Here is a 16296-nt window from a genome sequence, read left to right on the forward strand (position 1 = left end):
TTTTCTCTGAAAACCCGATTTTTGATTTCGATTTGGATTTTTTTTTTGGTAAAACTACAAAAGACAATGGAAAAATTGTTTCAAATATTTTATCTTTATTTTTAAAGAAAAATAGCAAACCAATTTCCCTATTGGGAATGAAGTGCAATTGAAAGATACTGTAAATCCTCCTTGAGTTTAGTAAAGTGACAACATTTACAATTTTCTTGACCAAACAAAGATGACTAGACGAGCTCTGTCTGTAATGCAGACAGCTCTCCTTCTTTTCAAGCTATATGAAAAAGAGAGAGGAAAATCGATTTTACGATTTTCCTTTTTTTAACATCATCTTGATTAATAAATCCGATTTAGATTTAAAATCGATTAATCGCACAGCCGTACCTATATGTCTAATTTGTTAGTGAAAATATTATCACTAGATTCATTATGTTGTATTTGCAGTCCTACTCTGTCGTCTGTGGTGAAATACTGCTTTCAAATGAGGAAAAATTACAAATAAAATCTATTATGAGATGCTCCGTTGGGGCCAGTTGACACGTGACCATAACATTCTTGTTTCTGTCTGTCACTTCTGGCTGTTTTTATTCATGTCGTCATCCATGTACCTTCCCACTTTCACTTTTCTGTCATTGTACGTGTTGGCCTTTTTGTCTTTTTGTGTCATCTTCTTTATGTTCTTTCGTGATCTTACAAAACCTTTTCCTCTTCCTGCTTCTCTTTCCTTTCCCTGTTCTCCCTCTCGTTTCCTACGGTTGTAACCGGGGTGTCGTTAGCTCGGGGCAGTCGTATCCCTCGGCCCAGTATGAGTCAGGGCTGCAGCAGAGAGGCCAGCAGGGAAAGCAGCCGGGACACCAGCCCTGTGCGCTCCTTCACACCTCTCGGTAAGTGGAAATAGTGGACAGATGCCCGGGAAGGATGTGTAGGAACATGCAGACAAGTTGGACATCTGGGATATATATTTGATTCTTAGATGTGACCACATTGACTTGTAATTGGTAGTTTTTAAAACTTGAGGAAAAATGGAAAAATCCCTTGCTTGTGTTTACATGTTTTTTTTCAGCCCTTCTTTCTATTCTTGCGCTACACGATGAGTCTAAGGGTTCCTGCGTGTATTGTCTCGTGTGTGTGTGTTTTAATCTTGGTTACAGCTACGCGGAGCTACTCTCGCTCCACCGGAGCTCTCCACTCATCTGATGCTTTTGGGGCTGCAGGTGAAGGCTGAGTACATCTATTTCTCCGTACCTCAACCACCCACCCACCCACTTTCTCCTAATTTTTAGGTTTTCCTTGGTTTCCTGTCTCTTTTTAAATTTTTTTCATTCTGGGTTGCCAATCATCCTCTTTTATGTTATATGTTACCAGCCTGTTTCTCTTTCTGTTTTTGTTTTTACTTTCTTCTCCAGGATATCAAACCATCCCATGGAATCGCATGCTTCCGCCTGTTCATTTGGCACTTAATAACCATTTTTGCTGGTCTTATTTATGACCTTTTGTCTTCTTTGTTTTAGCCCTGCCCCTCTCTGCAGGGACACCAACATGTTTTGTTTTTTTATCTGTGTTTTATGTCATACTTTCTCCCTCAGCGGCAACTACAATGTCGCCTAACAACTCATCACATGAACTTACAGGATTGTCTCATATGAAAATGTATATGTGTGTGCGTGTGTGTGCGTGTGTGTGTGTGAGAGAGGGAAAGAGAAGCACGGTATTGTGTGTTTTGATGAGATAAGAAACTTGTGTTCCGTTCTTTTCAATAACATGTTTTTTCTGGTTTGCTTCCATCCTTCCTCTCTTTGCGACTGTCTCTGTCTGCAGGATCAGGTTTTGGCATCAGTCAGTCTAGTCATCTTTCTTCTTCCGTCAGTGCCATGAGGGTCCTTAACACCGGCTCCGATGTTGAAGAGGCTCTCGCAGATGCACTGGTATCAAAACTCGCACAAAAACACCCAAACACACTCATCAAGCTGTTAACCACATACAGCTCACGTTTCCAAGAGTGCATGTTTGCGTGCTAATTAAACCCTGATTCTACCTCTGTTTACTGCTGTCAGCTGTTGGGAGACATGAGATCTAAGGTCAGCTCCTTCTCCCGCCTCCTACCTGTGTCATGTGTGTTTGCATTTTGATCAGGATGTAGAAGTGCATGTTTTGTTTTTCTCCCTTTTTGTAGTTTTATCACATTGGGTCTCCTCTTATTTTCTTCTTTTCATTTAATTTCATGTCCCTCTTCTCTCTTCCTGCAGAAGAAGCCAGCACGGCGGCGTTATGAGAACTATAGCATGTATTCAGATGACGACGCCAACAGCGATGCATCCAGCGCCTGTTCAGAACGGTCCTACAGCTCAAGGAACGGCGGCGCCATCCCCACCTACATGAGACAGACGGAAGATGTGGCTGAGGTTAGCAGCGACATCAGAACACTTTTAAAACAATAACAGTAAAGTCTGCAACCTTTAAAGAACTCTGTTGTACATCAGGGGCCTTTTTCACAAAGGAGGTTCAACAAACTGCGAGCAAAAAAAAACTAACTCAGACTCAATAAACTAGAAAGTTAGTTAGGAAATTGAGTTTTCGGTTTCAGGAAAGGTCTTCAGAGTTGGTTCAGTCAAGTCCGAGTATGTTGACTATGTTACTGCGAGTATAAAGAACTCTCATTATCCAGTACCACGATTCACCATGGCAACACATAGTAAGCAGAAGTGACATTCCTATTTTAGTTCCCTAGAACTGAACATATTAGTGTAGCCATATAATAAATGTAAGCATATGTCCAGACAAAAGTGCAACGTGGCTGTTGCAGCAAAGGAAAGAGAGTTGACGTTGTAGAAAATTGTAGAGCAAGTGAATACGTGGGTGAATTAAAATATTCAACCAGTTGAAGTAAACCTGCTCTTGACCAGGCTTACTTCACAGAGTCGGTTACCAAGGTAACGGACTCCAAATATGAGTTTCCTCGCGTTCTAAACCCGGTTCAACTGAAGTCTCTAGGGCCGCGTTCAGACTGCAGGCAAATCTGATATATATCTGATTCCTTCTCATATCCGATTTTCAGGGCTGACTGTCCACACTGGTTTTAGCAAGTGTCCAAATCGGATCTGGCTCTGTTCAGACTGGGCCACATCATTGACTGATCTGACGGGTTGCCGTAGCAACGACGTCGGAGCGGAGGCGTCACCCACCGCGTGTATTGTGTGAAGTCATGTAATTGCGACATCAAAAACAATAACAATATGGAGCCAGCTCACATGCTGTTCCATACCTGTAAACCTGGGCAGACACTGTGCAATATTTTAAATCGTTTGAGACTGCCCCATCTCACTCTAATCCTCCCGTCGGACCTCTGTTACTGGAACTCGAGGCTGGTTTTGGGGCAGGGGAGGGCTGTGTCCACCCAAACGTGCGTCCTGCCCACCCGATCAAAGGTTATGGGGATCCTTTATTTTTTTATAATTTTATTTTTTTATATATATATATAAAAAAATATATGTATATCTGTACCGTTCCTGATTGGGTCGGCACTGCGCATCATTTTTAGACATAACAATGAACGCATACAGCAAAAGTTGTGTCTCGGTGGAGGGACCCGACGTCACAGAGAAAAGTGTTCAGAACAAAACCACCAGCAAACTAACAAACCAACCAACAAAGCTCAGAGTTAACAAAACGAACCAGCAATGAACAACTGGCAGCTGATGAGCTGACGGGCTGCAGGTTCAGGCTCTCAGCGCGACTGATAGGAAGATATGAAGGCTGATTTATGGTTCCGCGTTACACCAACGCAGACCTACGGCGTAGGGTACGCGACGACCGTACGTGGAAATGCTGTCTTTTTTCTGATATTAAAACATGTTGTAATGTGAATTTGCAACACTTAAACTACAAATAATAGTTTTTGACGTGACATCAGAGATTGTACATGCTCTCTGTGAAAGGATGAGTAGCTCCACAACTGGAAATGGGCGGGTGGTTTGGAGCGTCTGGGACAGTCATATCCGATCTGAGTGTTTGGAGCTGTTCACACTGAGACGCATCTGCCCAAATGCGATAATGATCGGATATGATACTACGTCCTGGAGGTGGTTTTGATCTGGTTTGCAAAAATCCGATCTCATGCGGTTTGGGACTGTTCAGACTTCAAAAGAGTCATCCAGTTTCAATCTGGATGGGCTAAAAATCGGATATTTGCCTGCAGTCTGAACGCGGCCTGAGTTTTCGGTTTCAGGAAAGGTCTTCAGAGTTGGTTCAGTCAAGTCCGAGTATGTTGACTATGTTACTGCGAGTATAAAGAACTCTCATTATCCAGTACCACGATTCACCATGGCAACACATAGTAAGCAGAAGTGACATTCCTATTTTAGTTCCCTAGAACTGAACATATTAGTGTAGCCATATAATAAATGTAAGCATATGTCCAGACAAAAGTGCAACGTGGCTGTTGCAGCAAAGGAAAGAGAGTTGACGTTGTAGAAAATTGTAGAGCAAGTGAATACGTGGGTGAATTAAAATATTCAACCAGTTGAAGTAAACCTGCTCTTGACCAGGCTTACTTCACAGAGTCGGTTACCAAGGTAACGGACTCCAAATATGAGTTTCCTCGCGTTCTAAACCTGGTTCAACTGAAGTCTCTTGGTCAGGGTTGAGTAACCTCACTTTGTGAAAATCTCTCTGGGTTCAGGTTCAACATAGTCAGTTTTAACACAACCTGCTTTATGAAACAGACCCCAGTTATCTTATTATTATCAATCAGTCAATCTCAGACACTGTTGCAAGGAGAGTTTTCCTTTCCACAGTCGCTTAGTGGTGTATATATATATATATATATATATATATATATATATATATATATATATATATATATATATATTATTGCACCTTGATATTCTGTTAGTCTCAGTCTCTCTGTCTTTATTCATATTTGGTTTACTTTCATACATTCAGATTCAGAAAACTTTATTCATCCCCGAGGGGCAATTGCAGGACAACTGAGCAGTAAGACGTTGAAAATCTCAAATAGAACAAGAAATAAAGTAGAATAAAAATGAACCGGGCATGTCTCCTTATGTACAAAAAATATATAAATATACAATTGTCAATGCAAAGTGTCGACAGTGGATGTAAACAGTCCAACAGGAGTATAGATTAGTCCGGGGGGGGGGGGGGGGGGACTCTGTGGATGTGGGGGATGTGTTTAGCAGCTGGAATTAAAAAGCAGCTGGAATTAAAAAGCAATGCATGCAACTTAATGATTTGCTTGATAGTGTATTTGCAAAATTTAGATTGTAAATGCTTGTAAAATGTTGAAGTCATGAATTACATCCCAGATGAGTGGAGAGATACATTTTTTTTTTTTTACTACAAAATCCTTGACGTGATGAAACTGGTGCCATTACTGCAAGAATTTCATTTGTGGTTTATGTAGTCTTTCATGTTGGGTTCTGGTTCACTTCTATTTGTCTTAATTGCCTGCTGCATAAATTTGATAAACCACAAAAAAGATTTAGCATTAGATTTCATTAATTTCGCTGTGCATGCATAAGTCCAACAGGCCTTTGTGTGTTTTTGAATGTTTATTTGCATTTTTTTGAAGGTGCTCAACCGTTGTGCCAGTTCCAACTGGTCTGAGAGGAAGGAGGGGCTATTGGGTCTGCAGGCTCTTCTCAAGAACCAGCGCACTCTTAGGTCGGTCTAACAACATGCAAGTGTTCAAAGATTAAACTGAAGGTTTATTATTACTTTTTTCCCCCACATCTAACCACGGATTTTCTTTCTTTCTATCTCTCTCTCTCTCCATAGTCGGGTAGAGTTAAAGCGTCTGTGTGAAATTTTCACCAGGATGTTTGCAGACCCTCATAGTAAGGTATGGATGCATGAATCACAGTACTCAAAGACGTACAACACAGCATATCACCGCACATCATTCATTATTAACCCTATTTGATTTACTTTGGTTTCAGTCACTCTGTTTATCCCACCATCTTTCACTGTACCGGATTCTGCCAACACATGGACACTGTTGTCTTTTCGATTCACACATGCACTTTAATAGTCATAGCCCTTAAACTAGTTTAAAAAAGATAAACAATTCAAAGTGTTTTCGTACACACATGGACAGACCTATGCAAGCAGAAACACAGGCATGCAGGATGTGCAATGCACTGTTTTCTAACGGCATGCCCACGTCTGAGTTTGATCGTGACCTCACAGTCTCCGCCGTCCTGTCGGATTGCTCTGTTAGCTGTTCGGTGGCCAACCCTGGCTGTGCTCTCTCAATTTTCTGCCACTCCCACAATTTTTTTTTTCTTCTCCCCCTTCCTTCCCTACCTGCAGTCTGAAGTGTCAACACTGACCACACACTCAAACAGATGCTCTTAAATGTGCACACACACACACGCACACACACACACACACACACACACACACATGCACGCACGCACACACAGGTGTTTCGGCTTCCAGCTCTTCTCTCTGACTAACCCGCTGTGGTTCGCTCTCTCTAATACTGCCCCTTCTTTTGGCGTTGTGAGTACTCTGTTGCCTCCACACATGACGTAAGGTGTGTGGGCTTCTCCTCTTTCACTCGTTTGACGTTTGACGATTTGATGAATTGCAGCGAGACTCCGGCAGGGTGTACGGCACGGCAGAATCCGGTATAAGCTCAGCCTCCTTCAAGGTACCACATCTCACCATGAATCTTTCTCCTGCCTCCATCAGTCTACTGCTTCTCCTTTCTTATCTCCTATGTTGTTATTTCAGTTCTCCTTTTTTTTTGCTACTGAGCACAAATCACCTCCTCAGAGTTATGTTATCTTATAATACATGCTTGTCTGAACTTTTTGAAATGATTTCATGTATCATTTCGTTGGAGCTTGATGGGTGTCCTTTCATAATGAGCACCAGCTTTGTCAGGATTCTAACGGTTTCGTGTTTCTTTCTTCCCTCCATGCCACCCCACCCTGGAACTCTCTGTAGAGAGTAAGTTTGGCCACTTAGTGGTGTTGTACTTGAACTCTGTGTTTGCTGAAAATAGGCTTCATTAATCTGATTGGGTTATCAGTTGCCATAGCAACTACATAACACTCACTAACCTTCCTCGTGTAATTTTTGCCTGTAACTCCACTTTTCTGCTGAAATCAACTACCCGGCATGTAGTGATGGTTACCACCCAGCCTGAAGTATTCCTCGTCTTCTTGTGGTTATCATCTTTGTTTTTTGGATATTTAAGACTAACTGTTGATTGGAAGTAAAGATGGGCTGTTGCAGTAATAACTACTAACTTCGCAAATGAGAACTAATGCTGTTCTCACATCACCGCGGCTCAGCATAATTTATATCCAGCAGAGTGATGCAAATGTGAAATAACTTTGTCTGCATGCATGTTTGGTTTGTCTGTGTGAGCATGAGGCATGACAAGAATGAGTGACTGAATGTGTAACCAAATTTTTTTGTGTGTGCGTCTCTGTGCATTTAGGTCTTTAGTATGTTCCTGGAGACACTGATAGATTTCATCCTGGTCCACAAAGAGGACCTGCAGGACTGGTTATTTGTCCTACTCACACAACTGCTGAAGAAGATGGGAGCGGACCTGCTGGGATCCGTACAGGCCAAAGTTCAGAGGGCTTTGGATGTTACGAGGTGGGTTCTAGCCCGGATATAGCCTTCATGCATGCATGCACTGCTTTATGTGACAACAGTAGCTGTGATCATAGAAATGAGTCCTTTTGAGTTTTCTTTTTCAGTCAAGATTCTAACAAAGTCAGCCACTTCTCAGTTTTAACATGTGATGGTTTAATGGAGTACTTGGGTAACAGTAAGGTGCTACCATGTGAGACTCTTAATAGTCTTTTGACCCTCATTTTTAGTTTTAAAAAGTTTTTCAGTTGAGTTCAAAAAGAAACTTTAAGTTCAAAATTCCACTCTGGACTTCACCTCAGTTTCTGACAGCTGCTCAAATAAGGGATCTCTGCAGTGTGCCCATGATTTTGCCCATCGTTAGCAATTACTTACAAACATTTTCTAAATACTTATTGTACCAGCCAGTCACTGCAATCATCAAGAAGGAGGTTCAAACCCCCTCAGGCTTAACCTGCTGAATACACTCCAGTTAAAGTCCTTAGGGCTGAACGATTTTTGAAAATAATCTAATTGCGATTTCGCGATTGCGATTTAATATGCAATTATTTTTTTCAAGGTCCTGTTCTCATGTATTTTTCAACTACACAAGCAATAAATCAGTCTGTTTTATATTAAACAATGCCAGATTTATTTAAAGCACAGATTACAACAATAAAGAAAACAAATCTGTGGCTTTACCTCTTTAACACGTCTACACACGTCTGTACACAGTGTTATGGGTCGTCCTCTATGAACCCAATCGCACGACACCAAACCGGGTTAAACTTTAGCCAAAACGAGGCGTAGTTTAATAGAAAAACAGAAAAACTCCCACAGGGGACAAAAAACCTTCCTCACAGGGAACTCAGAACTTCTTCATAAATAACTCAAAAATCACAGAGAAAAAAAACACCAGCAAGCTAACAAACAAACCAACAAAGCTCACAGAGTTAAGAAAACGAACCAGCAATGAACAACTCGCAGCCCCGCTCTTTAACTTCTCCTGATGAGCTGTCGGGCTGCAGGTGTGGTTTAAGGCTGATTTATGGTTCCGCGTTACACCAACACAGAGCCTACGCCGGAGGTTACGCGGCGACGCTCGCCGTACGTTGCGCGTACCGCTTTCCCCACGGCGTAGGCTCTGTGTTGGTGTAACGTCCATTTAACGCAAGCGTCGATTTAACGCGGAACCATAAATCTGGCTTCACAGCGCGACTCCACTGTCCGCCGGAGCGCACCCGGCTCGTGCTCGGCGCCGCGCACCGCCGACTCCGCGCTCATATATTTATAAAGCCCCGCCTGGCCCGAGCCCTAACACTGAGGCCATGGTAGATAAGTTACAGGCGGACACGCGGCACTGTTGACTTTTTTTCGCTGCCGGCAACGTGACCAGATCACGTGACTGGTCAAATCGCAGCCTTTGCGATTCGAAAATCTCGTTTTATCACATTGCGATATTATCGCAAATGCAATTAATCGTTCAGCCCTATACCTGATTGTGTCATTGTCATTCCTACATGAAGTAAAGATATGTTTTGTGTTTTCTTGCAGAGAGTCTTTCCCTAATGACCTCCAGTTTACTATTCTTATGAGGTTTACTGTGGACCAGACGCAGACGCCAAACCATAAGGTAATAAATGTTGTCTATACATTGTGTGTGTTTGTATGTAGCAGCGTCTGAATATGAAACTGGATGGGAAAGCATGTATGTTTTACAGGATGCTGTAACCATGGGTATTGCTATCACCCACTACCTGACCATGCTGGCCATGCATCCCAATACCCCAAACCATGCACTGTGATCGGCCATCAATCGATGAAAGCACTTAATGCCTTTAAGTGTTCCTCCCCACAGTCCTTACCTTTTCTTACCAGTTCATCTTTATTCTTTACCCGTCTTCAGGTGCTTCTTTCCTCACTCCTGGCTCTTATCCTCCTGCTTCCCTCCCTCTTCACACAAACTTTGCTGTGTGAAATTTCACCCCACTTTCACAGTTACCTTTTGTTGGTCTTCATCACTTTGCCTGTTTCCCTGGACAATGGGCTTAGGCAACGAAATGCTGCTATCAACAGAACAACAGTGCCGTTTGATGCTGCAAAATGTAATTCAATAATAATAATCCATTTAATTTATAGGTGCCTTTCAAGGTAACCAAGGTCACCGCACAAGAAGACAAAACAACAGTCACAAAGGGCAATGCAACATAACACAAAAGAATAAAACTGACAAAAAACTACAAGGAATAAGCAATTTTAAAAAGATGTGTCTCTTATATGCAATGTAAAATGTGATTGGAAGCCAGTGAAGGTGCTGCAAGACAGGAATAATATGATCAGTGGAGGGTGTTCTTGTGATAATGTGGGCAGCTGAGTTTTGAACTAGTTGAAGTTTGCCGATGAATTTGAGAGGAAGACCAGAGAGGAGGGAGTTACAGTTGTTGAGACGAAAAGTAACCAGAGCATGAACCAAAGTGGCAACGGTTGAAGACGGTTGATATTTTGAAGGTGAAAGTAAGCAGAGCGAGAGTGCTGTCGAGGATGACACCCAGGCTCCTGGCCTGTGAGGAGGGATAACCAGTCGTATTGTCGATTTGTGATTGAAAAGATGTTAAAATTTTGTTAGAGTAGATTTAGAACCGATTAGTAGAACCTCAGTCTTTTCACTGTTGAGTTTTAGGAAATTACAGGAAAACCAGGATTTAACATCTGTGAGACAGTCGGAGAGAGGTGGGTTTGGTGGACACGTAGAGCCTGGTGTCATCAGCATAACAGTTAACGTTGATGTTACATTTTACGGAAAATATGGCCAAGAGGGAGTAAATAAATGATGAAAAGAAGCGGACCAAGGACAGAACCCTGGGGAACATTTGTGGTTACTGGAAAAGAGTATGATCTGAAGTTTTTTATCTTTATGAACTGTGTGTGAAAGGTATGATTTAAACCAGTTGAGAAGTAGCTTGCAGTTGTCTGTGGTGATAGAAAATTGGTGAAATATGAGAAGACGAAGCAGCTGTAATAAGTACAAACTTCTACTTTCCGACCCTCGATATAAGAATATAAGTACAGTATATTTTATCTCAATGTCGCTCTAAACGGATTAGTTCATTGTGACCTACCGTACAAGATAAATTAGCTTTATTGTGTGGCAATAACCTAGTGTTTTCAAAGTCATGAATTCCTATTTTATTACCACTTTAGGCATCTTTCCTATCTTTCTATCCCACTGCAGCGTCCTCCATCCTCCCTCCTGCTTCACTCCTTTCCCTTTGCCGCCCCTGTCCTCGTCCCTGTCCTGTTCTTCGTTGATTGATGCAGTGCTTCTCCTCTCTCTCTCTGAAGCCTGTACGGACCTCGTGTTGCAGGCGAGGGCCAGGCAGGGGAGGGTCCGGGCTAAAATTGTTCCCCCCCCGAGCGCGGCGCCACGCCTGCTCTCTAGACGAGCAGGCTGCAGCCTGGAGCCAGTCCTCCCAGGTCAGTGCGCTCCGGGGGGAGCAATTATGTGGCGCACGATGCTGCTAAGTCAATGGAGGAAGTGCTGGTCCTTGAGGTGCAAATGTAAAGAAAGAGAGATGGAGGGAGAAAATAAGGGCAGGAATCAGTTGTGAAGTTTCGAAACCCTTGGTGAAAGTTTGTATTTAATTGTTTCTTTAATAATCTCATTTGTCATATCATTTATGTTGACTGATTTGTTTTTTCTTCTATGCAAAGCATGGCCATGAATATTTGTAATTTCAGTGATGTTCTCCCTTTGATTCATCATATCATTTGATTTTTCAGACCTACAAGGGAATCTGCTGTGGTTGTGGTTGTAAATCCTGACTAATGACATTGTTTTCATTTTCGCCTGTTTGTTCTTTTATTATTGCTGTAATTGGGCATTTTGCAGGTGAATACAGACCAAGTCCTTTCATAATAAAGTGTGTAAATGTGTGTTTGTGTTACAGGTGAAGGCAGCTATTCTAAGGTACATCGAGACACTGACGCTACAGATGGAAGCACCAGACTTTGTGAACTCCAGTGAAACTCGGTTGGCTGTTTCTCGCATCATCACTTGGACGACTGAACCCAAGAGCTCCGAAGTCAGAAAGGTACTGACGTTTGCACAGGTGTCATTATATGTGTATTTTCTTGGATGACAGCCACAGGAGCATGTTGCCATACTTACTGGAATTAAAACTAAGATTCGGTTAAAAGCTGGCCATCGTATGAAGTCGAGGGACATTGTAAACCCACAAAAATGAGAAACAAACCAAACCAGGAGGAGACAAAATCGAGAAAATGCATAAAGTCTTTTATCTGATCAATTCATTCAATTGGGCTGTTTTGCAGAAATTTGTTTAACGCTTTTGTTTTTGATTTATCAACGGGAAACTATTTTGGATCAGCGAGATAAGCTGTTGCATGTTTTATTGATGCATATCTTTCCAGATAACAGCTGGGCTTGCTAAAGGAGGACTTCTGTTGAATTACATTTTAAAATCCTCTACAAAAGTACAAAAAACATTTTCATTGTACTGAAGGCAAATTCTTGAGGGGAGCTAACAGGAAAACACTGTTTCACACACAAACAAAAAGGAGCTACACAGAAGCAAAGCAACATTTTGAAACATCAAATAAGACATTGTGCAAGAATATATGCCATAAGAAATAAAAACATGCCTTTAATAAAATCTTAATTATAAGGTTTATGTCCTTATTTGAAGAAATGGGATTTATGTGGCGCAGGTGTAGATGGGTTTATATAACTTACAATATGCAGAAGCTTTATGTGTAGATTTCCAGTATAATTCATACTCTGGTTCATCACATGATTGATTGATGATGAGCGATAATTAGAGCCGAGCTGGCAACCCGGATGCCGAAACAATACTGACTTGGTGATTGGGAGATAGGTGGAGGGTGGAGCTTCAGAAACAATACTGACTTGGTGATTGGGAGATAGGTGGAGGGTGGAGCTTCAGAAACAATACTGACTTGGTGATTGGGAGATAGGTGGAGGGTGGAGCTTCAGAAACAATACTGACTTGGTGATTGGGAGATAGGTGGAGGGTGGAGCTTCAGAAACAATACTGACTTGGTGATTGGGAGATAGGTGGAGGGTGGAGCTTCAGAAACAATACTGACTTGGTGATTGGGAGATAGGTGGAGGGTGGAGCTTCAGAAACAATACTGACTTGGTGATTGGGAGATAGGTGGAGGGTGGAGCTTCAGAAACAATACTGACTTGGTGATTGGGAGATAGGTGGAGGGTGGAGCTTCAGGCCAAAACAAAAAATGACAACATAAACATCAGTTGAGGGCTGCAACTCCTCTTTTTAAACTGGAATATCCTGGCTTGGGTGCTGTTGTCAGTGACATAAGTATTTGAAATGAACATGATTTTTAAATGTCTGTTGACATATCGGGGTCATTTTATGATTCGTTTTTATTATTGCTCTTACATACAGCTCCTTTAAGGTTACATCAAAATATTCCTAAGGACAATCTCTCTATCACTGGCTAAAGTTGTAATTCTCTGTGTTGGACGTTAGTCCCTCTAAACTGGTGGTTCTGTGTACCTTTTGCCTGCCAGGCAGCCCAGTCGGTGCTCATCGCCCTGTTCCAGCTCAACACCCCAGAGTTCACCATGCTGCTGGCAGCTCTTCCCAAAACCTTTCAGGACGGAGCCACCAAGCTGCTTCAAAATCATCTGAAGAACACGGGGAATGTTGCACAGGTGAAAACTATAGCTGAAGGCCTCAGGTCACATGACAGTTAGAGGGCTTTTTTTTTTTCTTTTTTTTTTTTTTTTTTTTACTGTTTTTTGTCGTCTTTTCAGGCACCAATGGGCAGCCCCCTGACACGACACACCCCCAGATCTCCAGCCAGCTGGTCCAGTCCAGTCACTTCACCCACCAACACCTCCCAGAACACCCCCTCACCAAGGTATTACACATTTCTGGCTGAAAGCCTTATCGTTTGTGCATAATGTTTTGCTATTGAAGAGCCCATTTGTAATATTTTAAATGCTTTTCACATTTCTTTTACAATTAAAATAAATAAATAATAAGGAACATCACAATCTGGAAATTATTTTAATGAAAATTGATTACTTCCCACATCACAGCTGATGATCTTCCATGGTACACTGACTGAGAATCACTATTAGATATGTAAAAAAAAAAAAATGAAACCCCCACTTCCTAAAAACGTGCAAATCACTGTGCATCATGTGTATGTGAAAGGGTATTAAAATGTTGTCCTACGTCTTTGCAGTGCGTTTGACTATGATACAGAAAACATGAACTCGGAGGACATCTACAGCTCTCTGAAAGGTGTCACGGAGGCAATTCAGAACTTCAGCGTTCGCAGCCAAGAGGACATGAATGAACCAGTGCAACGACGAGAAGGAGAGGAAGTGAGTGGACTGAGCAGAATGATATCAGACGGTGTCTGATGTGGTGAAGCTTATTTATAGCTTATGCACATGGTTGGAAAGCTGATCAAAATCCATTTCTACTGTAAAACAGTCATGGAAGGTTTTATTTTTAAAAAGGTGTAAGTGTAATATTATATTATGTTTCGTTACTCATTTACAGATTACAGAATAGTTTTAGAAATCCGGCTATGATTAGCAAGTATCACAGGTTTGAAGTAAAGAAACAAAACATAACAAATGCCCTGTTAAATCATAAAGCTTCACTTTTTTTTTTTTTAAACCAAGTTTCTTTATCACCATATTTTTACAACTATAAAGAGATATTTGTTCAATTTATTTATTTATTTTTTTTTACATGAAACGTCATCAAAAGTTCTTTTCAATACCTTACTTTTGGTTTAGCAAGTACAAACGTATTATTTAAATTAGGAAATGTGTTATTTTAAATTCAGTAAAGAATCTATGTTTAGGCTTTCCTGAAATTTTTTGCAGGCACAAATGATCATATTTGGCGTTTTCCCCTTTTTTTTTTTTTCCTCCTTTCCTAACTTTTTTCATGTGCTCTATGTGATCTGTAAAATTGTATTAATTCTGTATCCTTAACCTGGGTCCTTAAGGCGTGATTTTATCAACAACAACCGCCTCTTTAATGTTTTTCGCTTGTGTCGATTCCCCGGGGGCTCGGTTCAGATTTACGACTCCAGACGTCGTGTCTGGTCTCAGTTCCTCCCAGTAACCCAAGCCCCATTTAAGGACATGCTGTTCTCTAGTACAGAGGTGTGACCTCCTGACATTATCCCCATGAAATGAATCTGAAATCCAACCAGCCCACATGTCACCAGCACACCTGACTCGTCAAACTGGGTCACGCATCGTAGCTTTTGGTGCTTTGAGTGTAAATACACACAGACTGGAGCAGATCAGCCGCCTCTACTCCTCACCTGGTGTAGTTGTTTTCAACGCAACTCAAGAGAAACATGTTTTTGACGAAGGAACTTAATCCAAAATGTCTTAGTTGATAAATGAGTGAAAAAATTAAGCTGTGTTTTAAGCTTAACCTCTTTATCCTTTTCATGTATTCCGTGGGAAAAAAAACATAACAGAGCCTTGATTTTTTTTTTCTTTTTTTGGGGGGGGGGGGACTACACAACAACTGTAAAAGACTCAGTAAATTATCAATTAACCACTTAGAGACTTAGTGACTAGAAGCATAACTATACTAAAACAGTAGTTAAACTTCTGTTTTAATTACCAGAAAATATATTTGCTAATCACAGACAGATCAGTCCGTGGAAAATGTTGCAACTCCAAACTTTATTACTCAGATCAATTCAAATGATCTTAAAAATATATATATATATCTTTAGTTGACTTTTCAGCAGTGTACAGCTCAGTCATGAATACAGTGAATGATTTTCCAAGCTGGCTGCATGTTTTTGATTCGAGAGCAGGTGAACTTTCACATTTTCCAACAATGACTAAACAACGCTCATCTAAAGTCATCCATGACTGAAAACATGAGACCAGATTAGATTTTAAGCTCAAGTTTAGGCTCAATTTTGTTTAAAGACTCAGATTATGCTGCTTTAGTGTCACAAATGGTGGGTTTCTAAAATATCCCACTTTAAAGACTGCTCTTAATAGATTATAATTTTTCTTTTTCTTTTTTTCCATCTCTTTATCCCAGGGGGGCAGCGGGACAGACGGCAGAGTCTCAGACTCCATGGACGGCGGCCGGATGGCTCTTGACAACAAGACTTCCCTCCTCAATACCCCGCTGCTGACCTCCAGCCCCCGGGGGGCCAGAGAGTACTTCACTGACTCCCCTTTCAAACAGAGAAGCAAAGACACCACCATGGATGATTCGGAGCATCTCACTGATGGTATACACACATTTTCACGCATAACAACACACTTGTGGGTCACACGGGTAACAACTCCTCTGATAGATGTAATGCATTTCCCCTCTTTTCAATTGTCACTTAACAGATAGCAGCCTTGACCAATCGGAGCTCGTCGCCGAGCTGCTCAAGGAGTTGTCCAACCATAACGAGCGCGTAGAGGAAAGAAAAGGAGCGCTGTGTGAGCTGTTGAAGTTGATCCGTGAAAACACCCTGCAGGTGTGGGACGAACACTTCAAGACCATCCTGCTGCTCCTGCTGGAGACGATGGGTGACCGAGAGGTACGCACGCTCACTGGGAGTCTGTATCAGCTAAATGCATAAACACAGCAGACTGAATTGATTTTGCTTTGATCTTAAATCTAT

General features: G+C 41.6%; 1 protein-coding gene across 37 annotated transcripts in view; it reads left to right on the plus strand.

Annotated features, from left to right (window-relative positions):
- clasp2 (cytoplasmic linker associated protein 2) overlaps nucleotides 1–16296 on the plus strand; it is a 62969-nt gene that overhangs the window by 42931 nt on the left and 3742 nt on the right. For 21 of the 37 annotated variants that reach the window (XM_061742537.1, XM_061742543.1, XM_061742542.1 and 18 more), the window contains 15 exons: nucleotides 774–881; nucleotides 1149–1211; nucleotides 1816–1922; nucleotides 2052–2075; nucleotides 2244–2399; nucleotides 5588–5679; nucleotides 5794–5857; nucleotides 7469–7632; nucleotides 9163–9241; nucleotides 11556–11699; nucleotides 13184–13327; nucleotides 13430–13536; nucleotides 13867–14008; nucleotides 15717–15912; nucleotides 16019–16212. In XM_061742537.1, coding sequence (XP_061598521.1) covers nucleotides 774–881; nucleotides 1149–1211; nucleotides 1816–1922; nucleotides 2052–2075; nucleotides 2244–2399; nucleotides 5588–5679; nucleotides 5794–5857; nucleotides 7469–7632; nucleotides 9163–9241; nucleotides 11556–11699; nucleotides 13184–13327; nucleotides 13430–13536; nucleotides 13867–14008; nucleotides 15717–15912; nucleotides 16019–16212 — 1784 coding nt within the window. Of the gene's footprint in view, nucleotides 1–773; nucleotides 882–1148; nucleotides 1212–1815; nucleotides 1923–2051; nucleotides 2076–2243; nucleotides 2400–5587; nucleotides 5680–5793; nucleotides 5858–6610; nucleotides 6671–6969; nucleotides 6973–7468; nucleotides 7633–9162; nucleotides 9242–11555; nucleotides 11700–13183; nucleotides 13328–13429; nucleotides 13537–13866; nucleotides 14009–15716; nucleotides 15913–16018; nucleotides 16213–16296 lie in introns of all 37 variants that reach the window. The other 16 variants (XM_061742540.1, XM_061742577.1, XM_061742556.1 and 13 more) reach the window with 7 other exon arrangements.

The sequence above is a fragment of the Cololabis saira genome, chromosome 15, assembly GCF_033807715.1.
Source record: "Cololabis saira isolate AMF1-May2022 chromosome 15, fColSai1.1, whole genome shotgun sequence".
Lineage (NCBI taxonomy): Eukaryota > Metazoa > Chordata > Actinopteri > Beloniformes > Belonidae > Cololabis > Cololabis saira.